Source organism: Oncorhynchus kisutch, linkage group LG23, assembly GCF_002021735.2.
Source record: "Oncorhynchus kisutch isolate 150728-3 linkage group LG23, Okis_V2, whole genome shotgun sequence".
Lineage (NCBI taxonomy): Eukaryota > Metazoa > Chordata > Actinopteri > Salmoniformes > Salmonidae > Oncorhynchus > Oncorhynchus kisutch.
Window position 1 is genome coordinate 10,421,904 of NC_034196.2, and position 23,699 is coordinate 10,445,602.

The 23,699-nt window shown below is 41.8% G+C and overlaps 2 protein-coding genes across 5 annotated transcripts; both read right to left on the minus strand.

The window, feature by feature from the left end:
* Positions 1–6,150: 6,150 nt before the first annotated feature.
* On the minus strand, positions 6,151–7,495 carry atp5me (ATP synthase membrane subunit e). Its single transcript, XM_020457440.2, has 4 exons — positions 7,367–7,495; positions 6,744–6,798; positions 6,542–6,640; positions 6,151–6,448 (listed from the first exon to the last, which is right to left on the minus strand). The coding sequence occupies exons 1-4, from the start codon at positions 7,400–7,402 to the stop codon at positions 6,423–6,425; spliced, it is 216 nt and encodes a 71-aa protein (XP_020313029.1). The 5' UTR covers positions 7,403–7,495; the 3' UTR covers positions 6,151–6,422.
* Positions 7,496–12,906: 5,411 nt separating this feature from the next.
* Positions 12,907–22,581, minus strand: fyb1b (FYN binding protein 1 b). Of its 4 annotated transcripts, none has more exons than XM_020457438.2 (18): positions 22,416–22,581; positions 18,876–19,863; positions 17,849–17,975; positions 17,540–17,612; positions 17,377–17,420; positions 16,736–16,853; positions 16,429–16,588; positions 16,158–16,290; positions 15,976–15,995; positions 15,786–15,858; positions 15,559–15,654; positions 14,681–14,721; positions 14,482–14,563; positions 14,261–14,360; positions 14,009–14,171; positions 13,880–13,913; positions 13,696–13,727; positions 12,907–13,518 (listed from the first exon to the last, which is right to left on the minus strand). In XM_020457438.2, exons 1-18 carry the CDS (start codon positions 22,416–22,418, stop codon positions 13,496–13,498), a joined length of 2,310 nt encoding a protein of 769 aa, XP_020313027.1. In that variant the 5' UTR covers positions 22,419–22,581; the 3' UTR covers positions 12,907–13,495. The 4 variants fall into 4 exon arrangements, with proteins under 4 accessions (XP_020313027.1, XP_020313026.1, XP_020313028.1 ...); XM_020457437.2 differs by having other exon boundaries at positions 18,876–19,866; XM_020457439.2 differs by lacking the exon at positions 15,559–15,654 and having other exon boundaries at positions 18,876–19,866; positions 22,416–22,580.
* Positions 22,582–23,699: the final 1,118 nt, after the last annotated feature.

Sequence of the window (23,699 nt, forward strand, 5' to 3'; positions counted from 1 at the left end):
GCTTAACGTCATGGAAAAATCTAAAGAAAATCAGCCAAGACCTCAGAAAAGAAATTGTGGACCTTCACAAGTCTGGTTCATCTTTGGGATCAATTTCCAAATGCCTGGTACCACGTTCATCTCTACAAACAATAGTACGTACAAACAATAAAAGTATAAACACCATGGGACCATGCAGCCGTCATACCGCTCAGGAAGGAGACACGTTCTGTCCCCTAGAGATGAACGTACTTTGGTGCGAAAAGAGCAAATCAATCCCATAACAGCAAAGGACCTTGTGAAGATGCTGTAGGAAACAGGTACAAAAGTATCTATATCCACTGTAAAATGAGTCCTATATTGACATAACCTTAAAGGCCGCTCAGCAAAAACTGCCATAAAAAAAGCCAGTCTACGGTTTGCAACTGCACATGGGGACAAAGATCGTACTTTTTGGAGAAATGTCCTCTGGTCTGATGAAACAAAAAATTCTACGGTTTGGCCATAATGACCATCGTTATGTTTGGAGGAAAAAGGGGAATGCTTGCAGGCTGAAGAACACCATTCCAATCGTGAAGCATGGGGGCAGCAGTATCATGTTGTGGGGGTGCTTTGCTGCAGGAGGGACTAGTGCACTTCACAAAATAGATGGCATCACGAGGGAGAAAAATTATGTGGATACATTGAAGCAACATATCAAGACATCAGTCTTAAAGCTTGGTCGCAAATGGGTCTTCCAAATGGACAATGACACAAGCATACTTCCAAAGTTGTAGCAAAATGGCTTAAGGACAAAAAAGTTAAGGTATTGGAGTGGCCATCACAAAGCCCTGACCTCAATCCTATAGAAAATGTTTGGGCAGAACTGAAAAAGTGTGTGCGAACAAGGAGGCCTAGAAACATGAGTCAGTTACACCAACTCTGTCAGGAGGAATGGGCCTAAATTTACCCAACTTATTGTGGAAGGTTACCTGAATTGTTTGACCCAGGTTAAACAATGTAAAGGCAATGCTACCAAATACTAATTGAGTGTATGTAAACTTCTGACCCACTGGGAATGTGATGAAAGAAATTCAAGCTGAAATAAATCATTCTCTAGTATTGTTCTGTTATTTCACTTCTTAAAATAAAGTGCCGATCATAACTGACCTAATTTTTTTCTAGGATTAAATGTCAGGAATTGTGAAAAACTGAGTTTAAATGTGTTTGGCTAAGGTGTATGTAAACTTCCGACTCCAAATGTAGAAGCTGTTTTTCAGTCTCTCGGTGCCAGATTTGATGCACCTGTACTGACCTCACCTTCTGAATGAAAGCGGTGTGAACAGGCAGTGGCTCGGGTGATTGTTGTCCTTGATGATCTTTTTGGCCTCCCTGTGACATCGGTTGCTGTAGGTGTCATGGAGGGCAGGTAGTTTGCCCCCCCGGTGATGCGTTGTGCAGACCGCACCACCCTCTTGGAGAGCCTTGTGGTTGAGGGTGGTGCAGTTGCCATACCGGGTTGTGATACATCCCGACAGGATGTTTGTACACAATTAACAAGCTAGGTAGCTACCATGTCATGTTCTTATCAAACTGTCAACAGAGTAGCTAGCAAGCAACAAGATATGCCAAATATGTCTAAAAAACATTTAAGGGCAAATAAATCAGATTTGACCATTCAGACAAGTTGCATGGCCAGGAATCCACATCTGATTTAAACCCCTGAAGGTCATTTGAAATAGAACAGATTCAACTCAGATATGCAAAATCATTGGGTGAGTCACTTCAAACTGCCAATGTGAACAAGGTTTAAATCACCCCTGGTCAATCTGAACCATTTTTCTATTTTGGGAATGTTTTGTCTTGATATTAGCTCCACAGTATAATTTGCAGCTGAAATTCCCATTGTCTCCAGGCAGTATCCAGCTCATGACTCATCTGGAAATAAAGCCTCTTAACCAGCACTAACTCTCAGCAGTTTCCACCAATCTTCTGACCCATATACATTATTATGGCACAGTTGCAATACTGAGTTGTACAGAGGAACACATTTTAAGCTATGTTATTTATGGCTGTTGCAGAATTATATATATAAAAAAAAATATATATATACACACACACACCCTTTGTGAGTGTCACGATATAGCTCACTAATAGCATTGAGAAAACATAATTGACATTAAACAGTGTTGGTGTTATTTGCCTACATAACATAAGTAAAATTCTGCCATTGTTCTGCTTGTCATTCAGGATTACAAGTAGAAAACCTCCCAGCCAAATGTTTTCAGATTATCAACAAAAAAACTGCATGTTGAATATTCATGAATGTAATGTAAAATTGACCAGGTATGTGTCTATTGTGTGTTAAACCTGGGTCGAAGGGTGTGTGGCAGTAATGTTCACTCAGCACTTTCTTAGATTGTCCTATGACCTGAATCCTGGGATTTATGCTATACTGGGCCTGGATTACAGCCTAGTCCCTACTCCGGTCATCGCACAGTGAAGGGCATGGTGACAGAGATTTTCATATTGTCCTGCTCTCATACCAGGATATACAGTATTACTGGCATAGCACACAAGCGGGCATTAAAAAGACAAACAAGCTAAATGACAGACACCGTTATCTGAATGCTAACGAGCAAAAACGAACATAAACTAATTGCAATGGTTGGTAAATCCAGTTCATAAAGTCATACAGGATTAGCTAGTAGCTACCGAATATCCTTTTTGGTGAGTGTGGACATTTACAAGCGAAAGTTGAACGAGAGAAATTATGCAAATTACCAAAGTTGTGATGCATGCCTTTGAAGAAAGAGCAGCATGTGTAGGCCTGTAGGGAGCAGATGGGGTAGAAAAAAATAAAACACTAGTAGGAAGCACAGGGGGGAAATAAATGGCAGCTGCACAGCTCTGACTTCTGTCAGATCGCCATTATTAGATAACTGATGGCAAACATTTAGTAGTGAATTGTATACAAGTGTAACTTCATCTCATGTGCGTTGCACAACTGAATTGCCAATAGATGTAGAACGCTATGGACTCACCAGCTCGCTTTCACTGGTCGTGCTATTTACTGTACAAACAAGGGATGGCTTAACTGTTCTGGGGAACTATGGTGAAATGAAGAACCCAATCTGCTTCATCTCCTAAGGTATTGCACAAGTTGACTGAAGGTAATATACTATATATACAAAATTTGTGGATTTGGCCATTTCAGCCACACCCGTTGCTGACAGGTGTATAAAATAAAGCACACAGCCATGCAATCTCCATAGACAAACATTGGCAGTAGAATTGCCTCTGTGCCACTGTCATAGGATTCCACCTTTCCAACAAGTCAGATCATCAAATTTCAGCCCTGGCCCGGTCAACCTTAAGTGCTGTTATTGTGAAGTGGAAATGTCTGGGAGCAACAACGGATCAGCCGCGACGTGGTAGGCCAGACAAGTTCACAGAACGTCTGTCGGTTGCAACACTCACCTCCTAGTTCCAAACTGCCTCTGGAAGCAACAGGACAATAACTGTTCGTCGGGAGCTTCATGAAATAGGTTTCTATGGCTGAGCTGCCACACACAAGCTTAAGATCACCATGCGCAATGCCAAGCGTTTGGCTGGAGTGGTGTAAAGCTCGCCGCCCTTGGCCTTCGGAGCAGTGGAAACACGTTCTCTGAAATGATGAATCGCTCATCATCATCTGGCAGTCCAACGGACAAATCTGGGTTTGTCAGATGCCAAGACAACGATACTTGCCCCAATGCATAGTGTCAAAAAGTTTGGTGCAGGAGGAATAATGGTCTGGGGTTGTTTTTCATGGTTCAGGCTAGGCTCCTTACTTCCAGTGAAGGGAAATCTTAACGCTACAGCATGCAATGACATTCTAGACAATTCTATACTTCCAACGTTGTGGCAACAGTTTGGGAAAGGCCATTTCCGGTTTCAGCATGAAACGAGGTCAACACAGAAATGGTTTGTCGACATCGGTGTGGAAGAACTTAACTGGCCTGCACAGAGCCCAGACTTTGGGATGAATTGGAATGCTGACTACGAGCCAGGCCTAATCGCCCAACATCAGTGCCTGACCTCTCTAATGTTTGTGGCTGAATGGAAGCTAGTTCCAACATCTAGTGGAAAGCCTTCCAAGAAGAGTGGAGGCTGCTATAGCAGCAAAGGGGTGGACCAAATCCATGTTAATGCCCATGATTTTGGATTGAGATGTTTGATCACTCTTGGTCATGTAGTGTAACTTAAAAAGTAGCTACAAATATTAAAATGTATTGAAAAACTTCAAATAAATAGTTGATGGTATTGACAAAGCATCCCATTGCTTTTTCCAAATACCCATATAAGGTATACCAACCAACCCTAACATGTACATCTGGTTCCCAGGTGTATCTTTTATAGTTATTTCACTCAATTTACCCAGAAGAAGAAAATAAGGGTGGGTATACACAAATACACTGCTCAAAAAAATAAAGGGAACACTAAAATAACACATCCTGTATCTGAAAGAATTAAATATTCTTATGAAATACTTTTTTCTTTACATTGTTGAATGTGCTGACAACAAAATCACACAAAAATAATCAATGGAAATCAAATTTATCAACCCATGGAGGTCTGGATTTGGAGTCACACTCAAAATTAAAGTGGAAAACCACACTACAGGCTGATCCAACTTTGATGTAATGTCCTTAAAACAAGTCAAAATGAGGCTCAGTAGTGTGTGTGGCCTCCACATGCCTGTAAGACCTCCCTACAACGCCTGGGCATGCTCCTGATGAGGTGGCAGATGGTCTCCTGAGGGATCTCCTCCCAGACCTGGACTAAAGCATCCGCCAACTCCTGGACAGTGTGTGGTGCAACGTGGCATGGTGGATGGAGCGAGACATGATGTCCCAGATGTGCTCAATTTAATTCAGGTCTGGGGAACGGGAGGGCCAGTCCATAGCATCAATGCCTTCCTCTTGCAGGAACTGCTGACACACTCCAGCCACATGAGGTCTAGCATTAGGAGGAACCCAGGGCCAACCACACCAGCATATGGTCTCACAAGGGGTCTGAGGATCTCTCATCATCATCTGGCAGTCCAACGGACAAATCTGCGTAGCCTAGTGGTTAGAGCGTTGGACTAGTAACCGGAAGGTTGCGAGTTCAAACCCCCAAGCTGACAAGGTACAAATCTGTCGTTCTGCCCCTGAACAGGCAGTTAACCCACTGTGTCCAGGCCATCATTGAAAATAAGAATGTGTTCTTAACTGACTTGCCTGGTTAAATAAAGGTAAAATGTAAAAAAAAATCTCGGTACCTAATGGCAGTCAGGCTACCTCTGGCGAGCACATGGAGGGCTGTGCGGCCCCCCAAAGAAATGCCACCCCACCCCACGACTGACCCACCGCCAAACCGGTCATGCTGGAGGATGTTGCAGGCAGCAGAACGTTCTCCACGGCGTCTCCAGACTGTCACATGTGCTCAGTGTGAACCTGCTTTCATCTGTGAAGAGCACAGGGCGCCAGTGGCGAATTTGCCAATCTTGGTGTTCTCTGGCAAATGCCAAACGTCCTGCACGGTGTTGGGCTGTAAGCACAACCCCCACCTGTGGACGTAGGGTCCTCATACCACCCTCATGGAGTCTGTTTCTGACCGTTTGAGCAGACACATGCACATTTGTGGCCTGCTGGAGGTCATTTTGCAGGGCTCTGGCAGTGCTCCTCCTTGCATAAACGTGGAGGTAGCAGTCCTGCTGCTGGGTTGTTGCCCTCCTCCACATCTCCTGATGTACTGGCCTGTCTCCTGGTAGCGTAGCACCTCCATGCTCTGGACACTACGCTGACAGACACAATAAACCTTCTTGCCACAGCTCGCATTGATGTGTCATCTTGGATGAGCTGCACTACTTGAGCCACTTGTGCGGGTTGTAGACTCCGTCTCATGCTACCACTAGAGTGAAAGCACCACCAGCATTCAAAAGTGACCAAAACATCAGCCAGGAAGCATAGGAACTGAGAAGTGGTCTGTGGTTACCACCTGCAGAACCACTCCTTTATTGGGGGTGTCTTGCTAATTGCCTATAATTTCCACCTGTTGTCTATTTCATTTGCACAACAGCATGTGAAATGTATTGTCAATCAGTGCTGCTTCTTAAGTGGACAGTTTGATTTCACAGAAGTGTGATTGACTTGGAGTTACATTGTGTTGTTTAAGTGTTCCCTTTATTTTTTTGAGCAGTGCATTTTCAGATTTGAGACTAACACCTCTAACTATACAAAATGTTTCAGCTAGGTTTCATATAGGATATTTGGGAAACATCTGGCGCATATATATATATATATATATATATATAAAAATGAATCTGGATGTCAAAACACATTACTATCTTAACAGATATATCCAAGAATAATGATTAAATACATTAAATTACTTATGTTTTTTATTTCATTATTCTTCAAACAGAATCCATAGGCAGTTCATTTCAGGATGGTGTCTTCAGAGGCTGTAAAAAAACAGAAAAACATGTTTCACAACATTTCCTCAGTTACATCTTCACTGCAGACCTAACATTCTGACGAGTTAAAAAAAATGTTACCTTCTGCAAGTGCTTTGGCAATTTTCTCTTGCTCCTCTCGGATCTTCTTCTCTGCCTCCTCAACAAGCCTCTCTTTCTCTGCTCTTGGCTTCAGATAGTCTAAGGGAAATACAGCAATGACACTGACACTGCAATAACGATCATTCAAAATACCCTCATGTGACATTACAACAATCGTATATCTTGGTAGTAAGCTACTTACCATATCTTTGTTTGCCATAAAACATGCCAATGAGCAAGAATGACCACCTGGCCGTCTGAAATAAAGACAATTGATTAGCTAGTTAGCTGACTTAGCTACACAGTTCAAACGTATGCGATTGCCTTGACCACTATCTATTTATGCTGGTTGACTTTCAAGCGTCTTTTGGCAGAAGATTTCATTCGTGTCTTGCACGCTAACGTTAGACTACATGTGAGATGACCTGGAACTGCCCCAGTTAGCCATGCTAGCTAATAAGTTAGCACGTTAGCGAGCGTACTCGGCAAGTAGCCAATACTGTGACCTTGCCTCAGAATTATTATAGACTAGTGAGTTGGACTATTAAACCTGGGTCAAAGTAACATATTGTCATCAATTTTGGCTGGATTATTTAGTTATACTATCTTTATGACAGGTATATCGTAATTTAGCTGGCTAGCTAACCCTCATTGGATTGAACCAGTCAATGTCATACGATTAACATTGGTTAGAAGCTAGCTAGCTAAACTTACTAACAAGCTAGACGTCTGATTTTAACATGACATAAAATAACCTGCTGTATTCACCATATGCATTCAAATGAGTTAGTACAACACAAATTATTAAAATTAATATAGATTTACCTTGATGACAGGAGAGACTGCAACTGGGGGAACCATTTTGCTAGTGAGAAATTGAGGAAGTCTTCTTTTTCTTCTATAATATAATGGACATCGCAAACAAAAGTTAGAGGTGCATGCCGCCACCTACTGTACTGGAGTGTGTAGTCTATCACAGTTCACAGACTAAATTAATAAATACATAAAGATTCAAATAAACTAAACCCTCCTATCTAATCATGTACTACTAAGAAAATAAAAAAGAGCCCTAGTAACTTCTAACAAACCCTTCCCCATCCCCCTTTGAGAGCATCCTGACCGGTTGCATCACCGCCTGGTATGACAACTGCTCGGGAATCTGACTGTAAGACGCTTCAGAGGGTAGTGCGTACGGCCCAGTACATCAATGGGGCCAAGCTTCCTTACATCCAGGACCTAGATACTGTACCAGTATATAGGTCATGTCGGCACATGTGACAAATACAATTTGATTTGATTTGATTTGAAATCCCTTCCAACTCCACATCCTCATCCAACCTCAATAACCCTACACTTCAATCTTTCCCTCCCTTCCACATACCAATACTTACAACAATACCGGTACTTACAACAATACATCAACACATGCTTGACTGTTTCATCAACCATATACTCCGTACACAAACCATTCCCATGCTTGCCAAACAGATCTAATGACGAGTTCAATGTACAATGCCCTAGACGCAACTGAGCAAATAGCACCATCTCTTCCTTCCTAATCTGACCATTGAATCTTGGTCCACCAACCTTTCTTTGTAGGGAAAATAAATGCTGGCCTTTGGGCTCGCTGTCCCACCTCTTCTGCCACACATCTATCATAATGGCTCTAATCTTACATTTGGCCTCACCTCTACCCAATTATATCTTGTTTTAAAGCATTTTTTTCTACCTGGTCTACTATTTCACTCCCACCCACTCCCAAGTGAGCTGGGACCCAGGGACCCAAATCCTTTTCGATTTGCCAGATAAGCTATTCAACACAGACAGGGAAACTGATCATAATATAATTCTGACAGGTTGAGCATCCTCCACCCACTAGAGGGCAGCTACTATCGCCAACAGTTCAACTGAGTTTACTGACAGTTCATCTGACATATCTTCACGTCAAGTTTAGGATTGTACACGCCTGCTCCTCTCCAGTAAGACCCCTATCTGTGTTTGAGGATGTCAAAGAAAGACAATCTATTATAATGACAAGATAGTCTAGTGACCACTCTACAATGAAAATATATGTCCCCAAAGAAGGAAGGCAGGTGGGAGGAGGCGAGATCAGGTGGGGGAATTCTAGCCAATGAGAGGGTAGATACCCGTAAACAATAGGCACAACTCGGATATAAAGTTGTTTTCTTTCAAAGTAGGCCGAAATGCATTTATTTTATTTAACTAGGCAAGTCAGTTAAGAACAAATTTTTATTTACAACGACGGCCTACCAAATGGCAAAAGGCCTCCTGCGGGGACGGGGGCCTGGGATTAAAAAAATAAAAATATACAATATAAATATAGGACAAAACACACATCACAACAAGAGAGACAACACTACAGAAAGAGAGACCTATAAGACAACATAACAAGGCAGCAAAACATGACAACATAGCAATGGTAGCAACACAACATGACAACATGGTAGCAGCACAAAAACATGGTACAAACATTATTGTCAACAGCACAAAGGTCAAGAAGGTAGATACAGCAATACATCACGCAAAGTAGCCACAACTGCCAGTAAGAGTGTCCATGATTGAGTCTTTTAATGAAGAGATTGAGATAAAACTGTCCAGTTTGAGTGTTTGTTGCAGCTGTAGTGAACTGAAAAGAGGAGCGACCCAGGGATGTGTATGCTTTGGGTACCTTTAAAAGAATGTGACTGGCAGAACAGGTGTTGTATGTGGAGGATGAGGGCTGCAGTAGATATCACAGATAGGGGGGAGTAAGGCCTAAGAGGGTTTTTATAAATAAGAATCAACCAGTGGGTCTTGCGATGGGTATACAGAGATGGCCAGTTTACAGAGGAGTATAGAGTGCAGTGATGTGTCCTATAAGGAGGATTGGTGGCCAATTGATGGCTGAATGGTAAAGAACATCTAGCCGCTCGAGAACAACCTTACCTGCCGATCAATGAATGTCTCCATAATCTAGCATGGGTAGGATGGTCATCTAAAATCAGGGTTAGTTTGGCAGTTGGGGTGAAAGAGGAGCGATTACGATAGAGGAAACCTAGTCAAGATTTAACTTTAGCCTGCAGCTTTGAAATGTGCTGAGAGAAGGACAGTGCACCGTCTAACCATACTCCCAACTATTTGTACGAGGTGACTACCTCAAGCTCTAAACCCTCAGAGGTAGTAATAACACCTGTGGAAAGAGGGGCATTCTTCTTACCAGACTTTTGTTTTGGAGGTGTTCAGAACAAGGTTAAGGGTAGAGAAAGCTTGTTGGACACTAAAAACGCTTTGTTTAACACAAAATCCAGGGAGGGGCCAGCTGAGTATAAGACTGTATCATCTGCATATAAATGGATGAGAGAGCTTCCTACTGCCTGAGCTATGTTGTTGATGTAAATTGAGAAGAGCGTGGGGCCTAAGATTGAGCCATGGGCTACTCCCTGGCAGTGGCTGAGACAGCAGATGTTCTGACTTTATACACTGCACTCTTTGGTAGAGGTAGTTAGCAAACCAGGCCAAAGACCCCTCAGAGACACCAATACTCCTTAGCCGGCCAACAAGAATGGAATGGTCTACCGTATCAAAAGCTTTTGCCAAGTCAATAAAAATAGCAACACAATATTGCTTAGAATCAAGGGCAATGGTGACATAATTGAGGACCTTTAAGGTTGCAGTGACACATCCATAACCTGAGCGGAAACCAGATTGCATACCAGAGAGAATACTATAGACATCAAGAAAGACAGTCAGTTGATTATTGCCAAGTTTTTCCAAAACTTTTGATAAACAGGTTCAAAATAGAAATAGGCCTATAACAGTTAGGATCAGCTTGATCTCCCCCTTAAAATAAAGGACGAACCATTGCCTTCCAAGCAATGGGAACCTCCCCAGAAAGGAGAGAAAGGTTGGAGATAGGTTTTGCGATGATAGGGGCAGCAACCTTAAAGAAGAAAGGGTCTAAACCATCTGACCTAGATTTTTTGGGGGGTCAAGTTTAAGGAGCTCCTTTAGCACCTTGGACTCAGTGACTGCCTGCAGGGAGAAACTTTGTAGCAGGGCAGGGGAAAAAGAGGGAGAAGCATAGGGGATAGTCGCATTAGAAGGGGTGGGAGATGAGGAAATGTTGGACAGGCAAGGAGGCATGTCAAATAGAGTCAAATAGTAATCCTGACTGAATGAAGTGGTGATTAAAGAGCTCAGCCATGTGCATCTGGTCAGTAACAACCACATCATCAACATTAAGGAACATGGGCAGCTATGAGGAGGGTTTATTCTCCAGGTCTTTAACTGTTTTCCAGGACTTCTTGGTGTTAGACCCGCAGAGAGAGAACTGCTCCTTAATTAAATAAACTAACTTTGGCCTTCCGGATAGCCTGAGTGCACTTATTTCTCATTTGCCTGAACGATAGCCAGTCAGCCTGAGTATGCATGTGCCAAGCCTTTTGCCAAATGCAGTTCTTGAGGTGGAGTAACGCTGCAAGATCACGATCGAACCAGGGGCCGAACCTGTTTTCAATTCTCATTTTCTTTATGGGGGTGTGTTTGTTAACAATACCACTGAAAATATCAATAAAGAAGGTCCAAAACGTCTTCGACAGAGGGGATCTATACTGATAGCTGATTCTATACCCTTTTACAGAGGCCAGTTCATGAAGGAAGGCTTGCTCATTAAAATCTATGACAAATTAGGACAGGTTGTTTCACTGAGCAGCCATTACAAACACAGGCTGTAAAACAGTGATCACCAATGTCATTACAGAAAACACCAGGCTGATACCTATCAGGATTATTTGTGAGGATAACATTGAGGAGAGTAGCCTTTTCTGGGTGCTTGGAGTCATACCTTGTGGGATTGGTGATAATCTGAGAAAGATTTAGGGAGTCCCATTGCTCTAGGACTTGGTCAGGTGGTTTAAGCATGTCCCAGTTTAGGTCACTTAGCAGGACAAATTCAGACTTAGTGTAAGGGGCCAGGAGAGAGCTTAGGGCAGGTAGGGTACAGGCTGGTGCTGATGGAGGACAATAGCACCCAGCGACAGTCAACAAAGAGCTATTTGAAAGTTTAATGCTTAAAACTAGCAAATCAAATTGTTTGGGGACAGACTTGGTGGAGACAACCGAGCACTGAAGGTGATCCTTGGTAAAGATTGCCACTCCCCCACCTTTGGAAGATCGGTCTTGCTGAAAAAGGTTATAACCAGAAAGGTTAACATCCGTATTCAAAACACTCTTCCTTAACCACGTCTCAGTAATGACCAACACATCTGGATTGGAGCTGTGAACCCACACTTTCAATTGATACATTCTAATGTTATTAACATGCAGAAAACCCAGCCTATTACGAGAGCAGAAAACAGTGAGGCAGATATCAGAGCACAAGTCAGAATTGGGGCTAGCAACAGTAGGTGGGCCAGGGTGTACATGCACATTTCCAGATATCATCAACAGTAATACAATCAAGGCAAGGCATAGGACAAGAAGAGCTGCATCAATGTGCATCAGATGGCAACAAGATCATATTATACAGCAATTTCATCAGGTAAGATGAATTCAAAGCCGGCGAGAGGTGGTTAGAATAGGATGGGAGGCCAAAAGTCTGTGTAACCAATAGAGTCAGAGTTCCGAGTATGGGAACTAACATAGTCTGTCCCACTGTTGGGTAAAGAAAGTTTGTAGCCAACAAAGTTTGCAGGAGTCATGAGGAAAATAGCAAAATACACAAGATAAAAAAAATATACATAACGACTTTGGGCTAGCCATTGTACGTTCAGAGTCACTAGCCCCAACAGTGCGTGTGTGCTGGAGGAGAGCGAAAGCTCGGGAGAGAGGGGTGAGTGTGGTGGAGGTACCTGTAGCAGACAGGGGGAGACAGGCCAGGGCAGACGGTGAACAGATCGCCAGGTGGAATCCAAGCAGCAGTGCAGCAGACAATGGGAGTAGGTGTGTGCCATGTGCATCCACTTATATCAGTGCACAGAACTAGGAATTTGAATATTTAATAGCATTTCTGACAACCTAATCATTACGAAACTTCTATTTGATCAAATAAGCCTCACGTAGCAAATTAACAATAGCAATTTTTGTTGACCAAACTCAACACCCATAAGATGTTTCTTATTAACTTGTTCAGTGATTTTTGATAGCAGATCAAATTGAAGGCACATACATCTTCTTTTTTTTCTTTTTTTTTACCACATGGGGTTTATTTAGTCACCATTCTTTTTTATCTAAAGAAAACATTAGATAGGCTACATAGTCTGTGTGTGTTCTAGGCAAATAGAGTCCCAGTGAAATACCGCCATTCTAGCAAATATCATTATTCAGAGAAAGCAGTCATGAATCTCATGCAGAAAAATGCAACAACGAAGGGCAAATCATTTATTTTATTGTATTTGTTATTCTGTGAATCAAATGCATTTCTATGACATGGGCTTTTTAAGAAACCAAGGCCTTTATTCCCTCACACTCTCAGTCAGAAAGGTCAGACCTATCGCATAAAACCTAAGGTTTGTCATGGACTTTCAGTACATAATGACATAGGTAACACACCTGTCAGGTGATAACCAGCCAACTATGACAACTGATCTGAAATGCTGATCTGAAATGAATTTACGATGAGTATTTAAGTTTACGTTTATCATCCTCATCATCGTCACACCTTTGTTGTCAATCAGTGTGTAATGTGTCTTGTTAAATATAGAATGTAAGTATTCAATGTGATTAAAGCCATGCTATGTAACCTATAGGTTCAATATAAAAATGCATCATTGTGTGTAATTTAGGCCTATACATTGCAGTCACAGTTATTCATAAAGGGAAAACATAGAGAAAGGACGGTAATTGTTCTTGAATGAAAATGTCATATCACCCCCAAAATAACCACAATAAATAAGATAAAGATTATTGATGTGAAACAAGAAACAAACCAAAAAACAAGATGTTGGCACACAGTGTTCAGTCGTTGTCGTAGATGCAATCTGCAAAGAAATGTGAATTATTAGGCTAACTAGAAATGATAGAAAGAATACATAAATAAAAATCCTCTGACATTAAAAAAACATATCAGCACCGTATTGCAAGAATAAAATGGATCTAGTTGATCACTTGATCTTTGTATAAATGCCATTGTCTCATGTCAAAAGTCTGAAACGTACCATCACCAATGTCATCATAGATATCAGAATCTCTGTAAAAGCAAAACAGATCATTTATATCAAATTCAGGGCATTTCATATCTAAGCATTTTCTCTGCAGTTTTGGTGAACTGGTCAATAACATACTTTAGATGGTGTGTATTTCTGGATGTTTTTCTATGATCTGTTTTTGTGTTGTACTTACTCTACTGCAATATGGCTAGTCAAGACATAGCCAACTAAAGGAGAGAGAGATGACCATCATTAAAGTTAGCCCCCCTTGCAAAAATGGTGTTATTGCAGAATGCCTATGTGTGGATTCATTGTTACTCACACTTGCCCTCCTCGTTCCTGCAGATGAGCTTGTTGTCTACAGGCTCAACGATGACATCCACAGTCTCCCCAGGTCTCAACGGTAGATCTTTACTGCTCCACTTCTTATTGGCCAAGGTGGAAACGATGGTCACCTGATACAATACCTGGATCTCCCGATCATGCTATTGGTGGGAGAGAACAGGATTGAGGGTCAAATAAACACATAAAATGTCAAATCTATGTAAATGGTAATAGCATACTACTTACTTACCTTGAACTTCTTTCTGAATTCCTTCTCTTCCTTCTCAAATTTCTTTAGCTTTTTAGGATCTTTGTCCTCAGCCTTATCCTTGGTTTTACTTTGTGGGAGACTGAAAAGAGAGAGATGGAACGTGACATTATCAAAAAAAAATCCCAGTGGGGGATTAGGACATTCTTATGTCATTACAGCAACTTTGTTCCATGAGTCCATTTTTCTCTCTCTCTCATTACCTGCTGATAGATGGAGTCGGAGGGAAGTTAGTGACATCCACATCATCATAGATTTCCTCGTCAATGACCTCAGCCAATTGTTCTATAACAGCAAGAGATACAAAGAAAGAATAGTAAAAACACATTGAAAATGTACGATTTTGTAATGTCACTGACACAGAGCACAAAGTCACCCAAGATATTAAACATAATGCTTTACCAGTATTTCCTTCCTGATCAAACTGGGAAGGTGGAGGTACTCTGAAAATGACAAAAAATAATAATTCAAATATTCGTCTATGTTATGCCTTGTCTCTGGTGTAATTTGATTGGATTGCTTGTGCTGTAGGTAAATTTTGATCAAATGGACATGAATCAACACAGATAATTGAACAACCACACAGAAAGTCAACAAATGCCAACAATTACAATTATTTAACTCACACCTGTACATAGATCATTGTGGGTACATATACGTTTATAGACAGAATGAAACGGTTGTTAAAGGCCAAGTGCAGTCAAAACTGTGATTACTGTGTTTTATATATATTTCCACAGGTTGGAATAATACTGCGAAATTGTGAAAATTATGATAATTGCCACTTTAGCTGTTTGAAAAGGCTGCCTGAAATTTCAGCCTGTTTTGGTGGGATGGAGTTTGGTCTAGTTAATAGACCAATAAGAAAAAGTTCCAAACCTCTCTACCAATAACAGCTAGTTTTCAGTTTTCCCCTCCCTACTCAGACCACTTTCTGACAGTTCTAGCAAAATTCTTGCTTGAGAGATTGCTTAGAAAAGAGCAATGTTTGTTTCTTTTTTAAAACCATTTTAAATGAAAACGATCACAGTTGTTACCCAGAAATTGTATAATACTGAGATCAAAACGGCTGCATTGGACCTTTAATTAACTGAAGGACATACAAAAACAGTATTTTTATTGATGTTTTAAGAATGATTTCAGACTGATTCAATTATTCAGTAATGAGTTAATGAATCCCTTCTGTCCCTCCTGTTTAGTTCGTTGAGATTTTGGGTTATAGGGTTAGGAGTTAATGACAGTGAATTTTCCTGATCCATCTTACTAAATGAGAGAATTACTCAATTTTGCTGCCTGGGCCTTTTCTCCACTCCTCGAAGCCCTTTAACACCCAAGAGAGGCCGCGAGGTTTAGGAGGCAATCTGGTGTCCGAGAGGCTAGGGTTGCACATACACACACTTATTTACATACACACACACAGACACATGCATAGAAAGTATACACTCACAGATGAACGCACGCCAATGAATCTACATCATCAGAGTGCAGCAGGTCATGGTATTCTCACCTGACGTTGAAGCTTGACTCGTCCAGATCATCATATACGTCCCCATCCTCCTCAGGTGGTGGAGGAAGAACCACTAGGAATGACAAAAGGAAGATTGAAGCTACTGTCGATGTAACTCAGGTCATGTGACCACAATTGCCATATTGTGTTATTCACTTTCAATATTAAGTTGTGGTCATTTGAAACTTACTTCCTGGACCCTTGATCCCACTGGAATGAGGAGAACATGATTTCAATGGAGCACATAATCACACAGTCCAAACTAAAGACAGTGAAAGGGATTGATGCAGTGCATTTTTCATAATAAGGTATTCATATCTTTCCAATGGTTATCTGTCTCAAAGGTTTTGATAGTGTCAGTGGCAATTTTACCTGCTGAGGTTATTATGAAAGTCCACGTCATCATATACCTCCGGTTCGTGTTCCATCTGACTGGGTGTAGACCCACCCTGACGCTTCAGAGTGTCAAAGTCAATCGCAACAGACTCCGTCTTCACATAGCCATCTGAAAATATACAAAGCACATGTCTAAGTCTCACACATGGGGAACATTTAAATGGATGTGAGGGAGAAAAGTAAGACAAATAGAAAGGACATGGAGTAGAGGAGGAAGGAGGAGGAAGAGGAGACAGCTGTTACTTACAGGAGCCATCCTGTGACCTTCCCAGCCAGCGGCCCTCTGGGTTGTCCAAAACACGCATGATGTCAATAGACTCTCCCTGCTTCAACCCCAGGTCCGTCTTGCTCCCTTTACTGTCCACCCTGGCCTTGGCCCTGTGGACTACCTCCAGTGGACCAGTCATCTGCCACATTAAGGAGAAATAAAAACATGATAGAGGATGCAACGCAATACACATTAACTTCCCAAATATTCTAAAGGATGATAACTACAATATAGCAAGACTTAGGGAAACCACTGAACAACAGGCTTCTGCAGTGCAAACACTCACTTTGAATTTCTTTCTGGCCTCCTGTTCTTTCCTCTCGCGTTCTTTCTGTTCTTTCTTTTCCACCTGTCGTTTTTTCTCCTCCCTCTCTCGCTTTTTCTCTTGTTCCTTTGACGATTCCCTGGTAAAAATAAGTGTCAGTGGTAATGCTCACTAGAGGGCAGTGTTCATTTAAAACCTGGTACAATAACAGTTGAATAGAAACTGGAGGGAATCCATAGAGATACTGTGGATAGAGGACTCAACTTGGATATAACCCATTTTATATCCATATAACCCATGGACATTGAAGACCAATGTATGTACGCCATTGAGGGTAATGTATGCACTCACTACTGTATTATTAGTCACTTTGGATAAGAAAATCTGAAATTGCTAAAATGTAAATTTTTAAATATTCACCACCATCTATCTAATGGCCAAAATAAATGACACACAATATTTGGCTTAGGACTCCAGCCCTGCAGGGGGTGGTATAAAAACACCAATATTAGCTTTACACTGTTTAAAAATATATATATATATTTTTACTACTTTAAAATGGAGATAGCCTCAATTGCGCTGCCCAAGCTGTCACAGGTGCCATAATGGCACAGATACAAAGATGAGACCTTTTAACATCTCTATGAGGGAATATTTCTCACCATCTTTCATCAAGATCTTCATACATTTCATCACTTTCACTGTCCTATTGGAGGAAAAATATTTAGTTAGAATACTGTACGAATACATGGCAATAGTTTGTAAAAAATTAAATTAAATAAAAAAATCAGAAATGTTGACAAAGTGACAAATATTTAAAGTCACCTCATTCCTTTGACTGGGAGGATTGTTCATTAACCCCACATCATCATAGTTCTCATCTGGGTCAGGTTGGATTCTGGAGGCAGAGACAGTCAGTCAGTCAACTGGCCAAAATGACCCACCACATCCATGAAAATAAAATCAGTACACAAGTATTCAATTTGATGTTTCTATGCTGTGAAGAAAGTGCATTGTGCCTCTACAGGCCAATGTCTATTTTACTTGTGTATGTACCTCAGTGCCAATCACCCTAGTCTAATATTGTTCGGCTTTCACACGACATTGCCCTGATTATCAGAGTCTGATACTCACATGGCTCCTGGTGGTCGCGGTGGCAGGCTAGGGGCCATGGGGTTAGAGGGCAGGGGTGGGCCCACATGGTTACTGGGGTGAGAGGCAGGAGGTGGGGGAACACTCCCCTTTCTAAACCCAGCAGGACCTTCAGGGTAAAATCACAAACCTTTAGATGGTCCTTTCAGACATTAGTGAAGAAAAACTTTTCCTTTTGAAATCAATTGCAGATTCTTAATATAGCAATTGAATAAGACCTCAGTCCTCCGTGTTCTATGGACGTTATTCTGTAGTTGAAAGGGAATGCACAGTAGCGGAGTTTGAGATAAAAAATTATAATAATCCTTGTCCCTACAACGTGTCCAGCAGAAAACAAGCATGGGATATCTGGTTACTGAATATGTTGAATTTCATCCTGCATGTAGACAACAATCCTTACAAAAAATACACGAATAGTGCCTGTAACTCAAAACGACACTGTCCCCAGAGGGAGTGTGGAATTCACATTGGACCCCTCTTCTGTCTGCGGACTTACAGTAATGCAAACCGTGGTGAAGTCTATCTTTAGTCAAAACCATGTTCACATGTGGTTCCAAAAAAAGGAAACCTTTCACTTGAATGTGTCCCTGTTGTAAGAGGAACTCCGCAATTAGGGAGCAAACATCAGCTGTAAAAAGGAGGAAGGTAAAACAGAACCTAGAGCGGGAACTTGAATAGAGGAAGCCAATGTTCGCGTCTTTGGTTTCACATTTCAACGTGGAATTGTACTTCTGTGTGTAACGACTTTTATAAAGCTTTTGGAAGGTCATCCCCTCTAATCGGTCTGTCTGTTGTGATGACAACCTGTGACACGGCTGATGTGTGTGTTCTACCACCTGTCTCAGATCAGTGGAGCATACAAAACCACAGAAACCACTAGACTGGGTGAAAGGCCCGTCAATCTGCAGAACTGGAGCACGCTTAGAAAACCACAGCAGGTGCATCTTAGCAGCTGATAGACTTATCCGGATGTGGCTTATTAGTGGTAAGTGAAAGACAAAACACTTACCATCGGTACTAGCCTCTGTGCCCTTCTTGAACTTTTCCAAGTTGACCCTAGGAGGCCGGTTGGGTTTGGCTGGGGCAGTCCCCAGTGCCAGGATATTAGGCAGTGGGTTCCTTTTGGGGAAAGAAGAGCTACTGGTAAGGGCAGAAGGGTTCAACCCCACGACTGGAATGGTGTGGCCCAGTGGCTTCTTAGTAAAGCTGGGTTTCTTACTGGCTATAGGTTTGGGGGGACAAGAGTCACTGGAGGTGAGGGGGAGTTTGGTTATTTCTTTTACTCCTTCCTCAGATAGTGTCTCTCCTCGATTGAATGCATTCTGAGCAGTCCTGAAGTTTGTGGGCTTGAGGGTAGTGCTTGGTGTGAACGGTTTGATTGTAGAATCCACAGCGCCAGCCACACTATCCTCTGTCTGAAGCCGCATCTTTGCAATGGAGCTGATGGGTTTTATGGAAGGGGGTAATTTGTTCGGCGTACCCCCACTGTCGTCAGGTTTGGAGCTTCTGTCTTTGCCCCAGGTGGGTTTGGCCACACACAGGGGTGGTTTGGGGAAGGCAGGCTTGGTGCCAGACAGGGTCGAGCTCAGAGAGGGCTTCTGGAGAGGGGGTTTTGGCAGAGGAATTTTGACCTCAGCGTCATGGGATACTTCTGGGCCAGGAGGTTTGGGTTTAAATGGGTACTGTTTGGCAGAGGGTTGGCTGTCCTCTTGGGCACTTTCAAACATACTAGCGATCGCTTTGGTTTTGGGCAACTCCCTAACTTCTGGAGCACTCTTGGTGGAGACAGTGTTCTTGAGGAAGTTGGGTTTGGGCGCGGTGGATGCTGCACTGCCTGATAGGCTGGTCTCCAGGACAGGTTTCTTAGGCTGGATGGGGGGTCCAGAGGACAGGGTGGGGTGCACTGCAGCTTTGGGACGTCCTGTAGAGGTGCCCTCTGTGGAGTTTCCCCCCGTGTTGAAGCGAGCCGTGATGGCCTTCACATCAGACTTGTTGTTCTGCTGGCAGCAAACAAACAAAAGACTAGTGAGGAGGAAGTGTCCTTTATGGATACACAGTTTCCCCTAATCAATACTAATTTGAGGAAGACCGAAATAAATAAATGCAATTTACATCACTAGTCAATCATTAAACACTATTTGGTTATGTCTCTATTATACAAACTCACAGACATATCTAACTGGGGAACTAGGGAAAGGAGAAAGAGAGAGAGAGATATAGGGAGAAAAGAGAAAACAGGGAGAAAACAGGTTGTAACAGATGCTTTATAACTGACATTTAGAAATGACTCCAACCTCCACATGTACAACTTCTCTTCTTATTGGGTCAGGGTCATCGAAGAGAAAAGTTGTTCTATGATTTTACAGCTTAGATTGACATTTCATCAAAGGACGGCCTCTGAAAAGGATGCTTAACCCTGAGTAAACTATACGATGTTTTCACCACGTTGGTATTAAACCACCTCAATCTCACCTCAATCTCAAATCAAGCCAACAACGATTCACCTACCTCTCTGTGTCTTGCTGTGCTGAGAGCAATAAGCTCCTCAGGGTCCAAGTATGTGTAACAGATCACAGAGGAAATGCAACAATGTCATTGCGCTAAACAGGAAGTGGGTACATAGGTGTTCTGTGCTCTCATTGTTTGATTAACCTACACTCTTTGTTTTTCATAAACAAGATAGTCATTCTAACGATAATGGTTCTGCTACTACTAGTTGGGGGAAAAAAGGTATCTTGAATGCCTGGCTGTAAAAAGTGCCGTGTAAATATAATGAAGACCTAATATGACCTAATGAATCAGATTACCCCTCTATGATGAAAGGGTTCTGTATTATGACATTCTGTCTTTCCTTAGCCAAGATGCAAATTACCCTCTGGGGCACAAAAAAAGCTGTTTATCTGTGCACTGTGTGAGCAGGTACCGCAGGTTCTGCTGTCTGGTGAAAGGTTAGAATACTGTATGTATCTGTTATTAGCCACCCTGGTGATAGTTGCAGTACAAATCTATGCCTCATGTTGTTGATAATAAAGGACATGTGGTGGATGGCTCTCCTCTTGTAGCACCACACCTCACTGTAATGAGGGTTGTTCGAAATCGAGACATAGCAGTCCTATCATGAGGAAGTGGAAAGGACAGGCGTTCCGATTGCACAACGCTGATGGCTGCCAGACTGGGGAGAAACAAACTGTGCTGTTGTTGGACTTCAGGGGACAAACCATGGAGACAGCTAGGGGGCAGGAGTGTCCATTGAAAGTGGCATTAACTCATCAATTAATTAAACATAATACTTGTTAATACTTGTTTCACAGTGTATTGGACTTGTCACTCTTTATGAATACACATATGGCCTAATAAAGTGTGTCGCGTCACATAAAGAGCAATGTAGGGAGATTATAGTAGTTCACACTGGTTCTGCTTAAGGCAGTCAATGTCACTTGACTTTGTTTTATCATTAGTCTCATTGGTGAGCATCCAGATTACTAGGGGGTAAATGTATAGCCTATTCTCGTGGCTGTTTTTCAACTGTCGTTTCTCCTTAGAAACCACACAGGCCACAACTTCAGCTGGATTCCACTAAACTAGTTTATGTCCCTAATAAATGTAGATATTTCTGAGCTAATGATTATAACGCATCGACGTTATAAAGACACCGTCTGCCTGTCATTCATGTGTTGAAGGCTGTGAGACGTACAACCCATTTAACGATATTCAAAGCAGGGACTCCGCCACTCAGACACAGAGAACCGTGACAATGCCATGTCATGTTTACGACAGATACAGTGGATTTCACTTGTCTATATGGCTACTGTATGTGACGTGGACTGTCACCAAAACACTGAAAAAGAGACATTCAGTGCCCTACTGTCTCTAGTCACTTCACCAGAGATGTGCTGCATGCCTAGCAAGACTAAATTACAGCCAACAACTGAGGGTCGAAGGTAACACGTTGACTCTTTAAAAAAAAAAAATGAATGACTTCTCCAACAAAAGAACGAATCTCCTGACACACTACGGTCAATGTCCTTTAGATGTTAAGCTTGGAGAGAAATGGAGAGACAACGAAAAAAATGCCTTGAGTAAAAGCAAAGAGGAACCACGGGTTTTTTCAATGTGGTGAAACAATTTAAAAAGCCTATATTACACAATCTAGATTGTCACCAACCCGTTATAAAACGGTACTTCTCTAATACAGAGGTTAAGCGCTACTTTAATCATCCAAATCAGAACTACATTTACAAACCCTTCTAAAAGAGACAGTATAGGTTAATAGTAATCAAGTACAGAATCCCCATCTCATAGCACTTTCATAAAACTTCCCAAGAAAAAGGTGCTAAGAAAACAGGGCCTTGTATAACAAATAAGACAATGAATATAGGATCTTGCACATATACAGCGAAATGGGCTAACACCTGCTACTACACGACGGTGTACAACAAAGAATTCAAACAAACACTTTCCCTAAGTTAGCCATACAGCCAATAAAGATTAACCATTAACTTCTCAGGGTCACAACTCATGAGGATATGATTGTAAGGCAGGTACTCACCATAGTGGCAACAGTCAGCGCCCAGGGAATCTACCCAGTCTGTACGTGGGCTGGCGGCCCTTAGGTAGGAGAGAGTTTCTCTGTGTGTACTGAATGTTTTTTTGTGAGCGATGGCATGAGAGAGAGAGAGTGAGTGTGTGTGTGTGTGTGTGTGTTTGAGCATTTGTGACCTCAGTGTCTGTGTGCTATTGGCTACTTCCCCTCTCTGCTAAATGACTCTTGTGTAGTCATCAGCATGGCAGTCTTATCTCTCTCTGGCCATCTGCTGTATTTGCGTATTTCAAGCAGGTACATTGCTCTTTCCATCTCCAATGAACCACCAGCGTCACAATTCCACAGTAGTTCCCCAGAACTGTCGTGAAATACAACCTTTTCCCTCACACTGGACATACGTAGTTAACTAGTATACAAAACCCTGTAATAAAATGTACTGAATTACATAAGGGGGGGTCAGAGACACAAAGTCTACTGGCTAATGTAGTCAAACCTGAGGGTTAGCCAATAAGTAAATGAGGGATTGATGTTGTTGTTGATTGTAGAGAGGGAATAAAAATGGAATGTTTCTGGATGAATACGGTCTGATACTTTAGATATGAGCTGTCTCAGATCGTTTGTGAAAAATATTGACCTGAAATGAACAAAAATAGAGTAAAATAAAGGCAGGAGGGAGGAAGGTCTGTACCTTTTTTTGTTGTTTACTATGCGCTGCATGGCATTTTCAAGCACATCACATTTGGTGTCAAATGAAAGCTAAGAGTCTAAATTATTGCGAAACGAATGCATATATAATATTTTTCTACCATTTCCAACGTAGAAAAATAGGAATAAGCATAGGTTTTGATTTCTGGTCAAATAGATGGAAAAGAGGTCTTATAAAACATCTAGCAGAAAAAGTCTTAAAAGGCATTAGAAATGCATCAAACCACCATAATGCTGAAATGATTTGGCCTTGTCATTCAGTTATCAAAAACCCACACATCTTTAAAATATTTTCACATTTCTCTCCTTCATGATGAGGGAGGATAATGGACATGTGCAGAAGTAACAAGTAAGGGTAGACCTACCAATTAATTATAGTGTTTTTACTGATCATTTGGTTTGTGATTTATTAAGTCAGTAAAATGCGTAATTCTGCTCCCAAATCGGTAACAGAAGGACTGCAACCGAATTGGTTACAATTGGAGTTCATAGAAGTCACAAAGCACAGTCGGAGTTCATAGAAGTCACAAAGCACAGTCGGGTCACCTGCTCTCCTCCCTTCCACTGGCATGTTTTCTTTCTGGC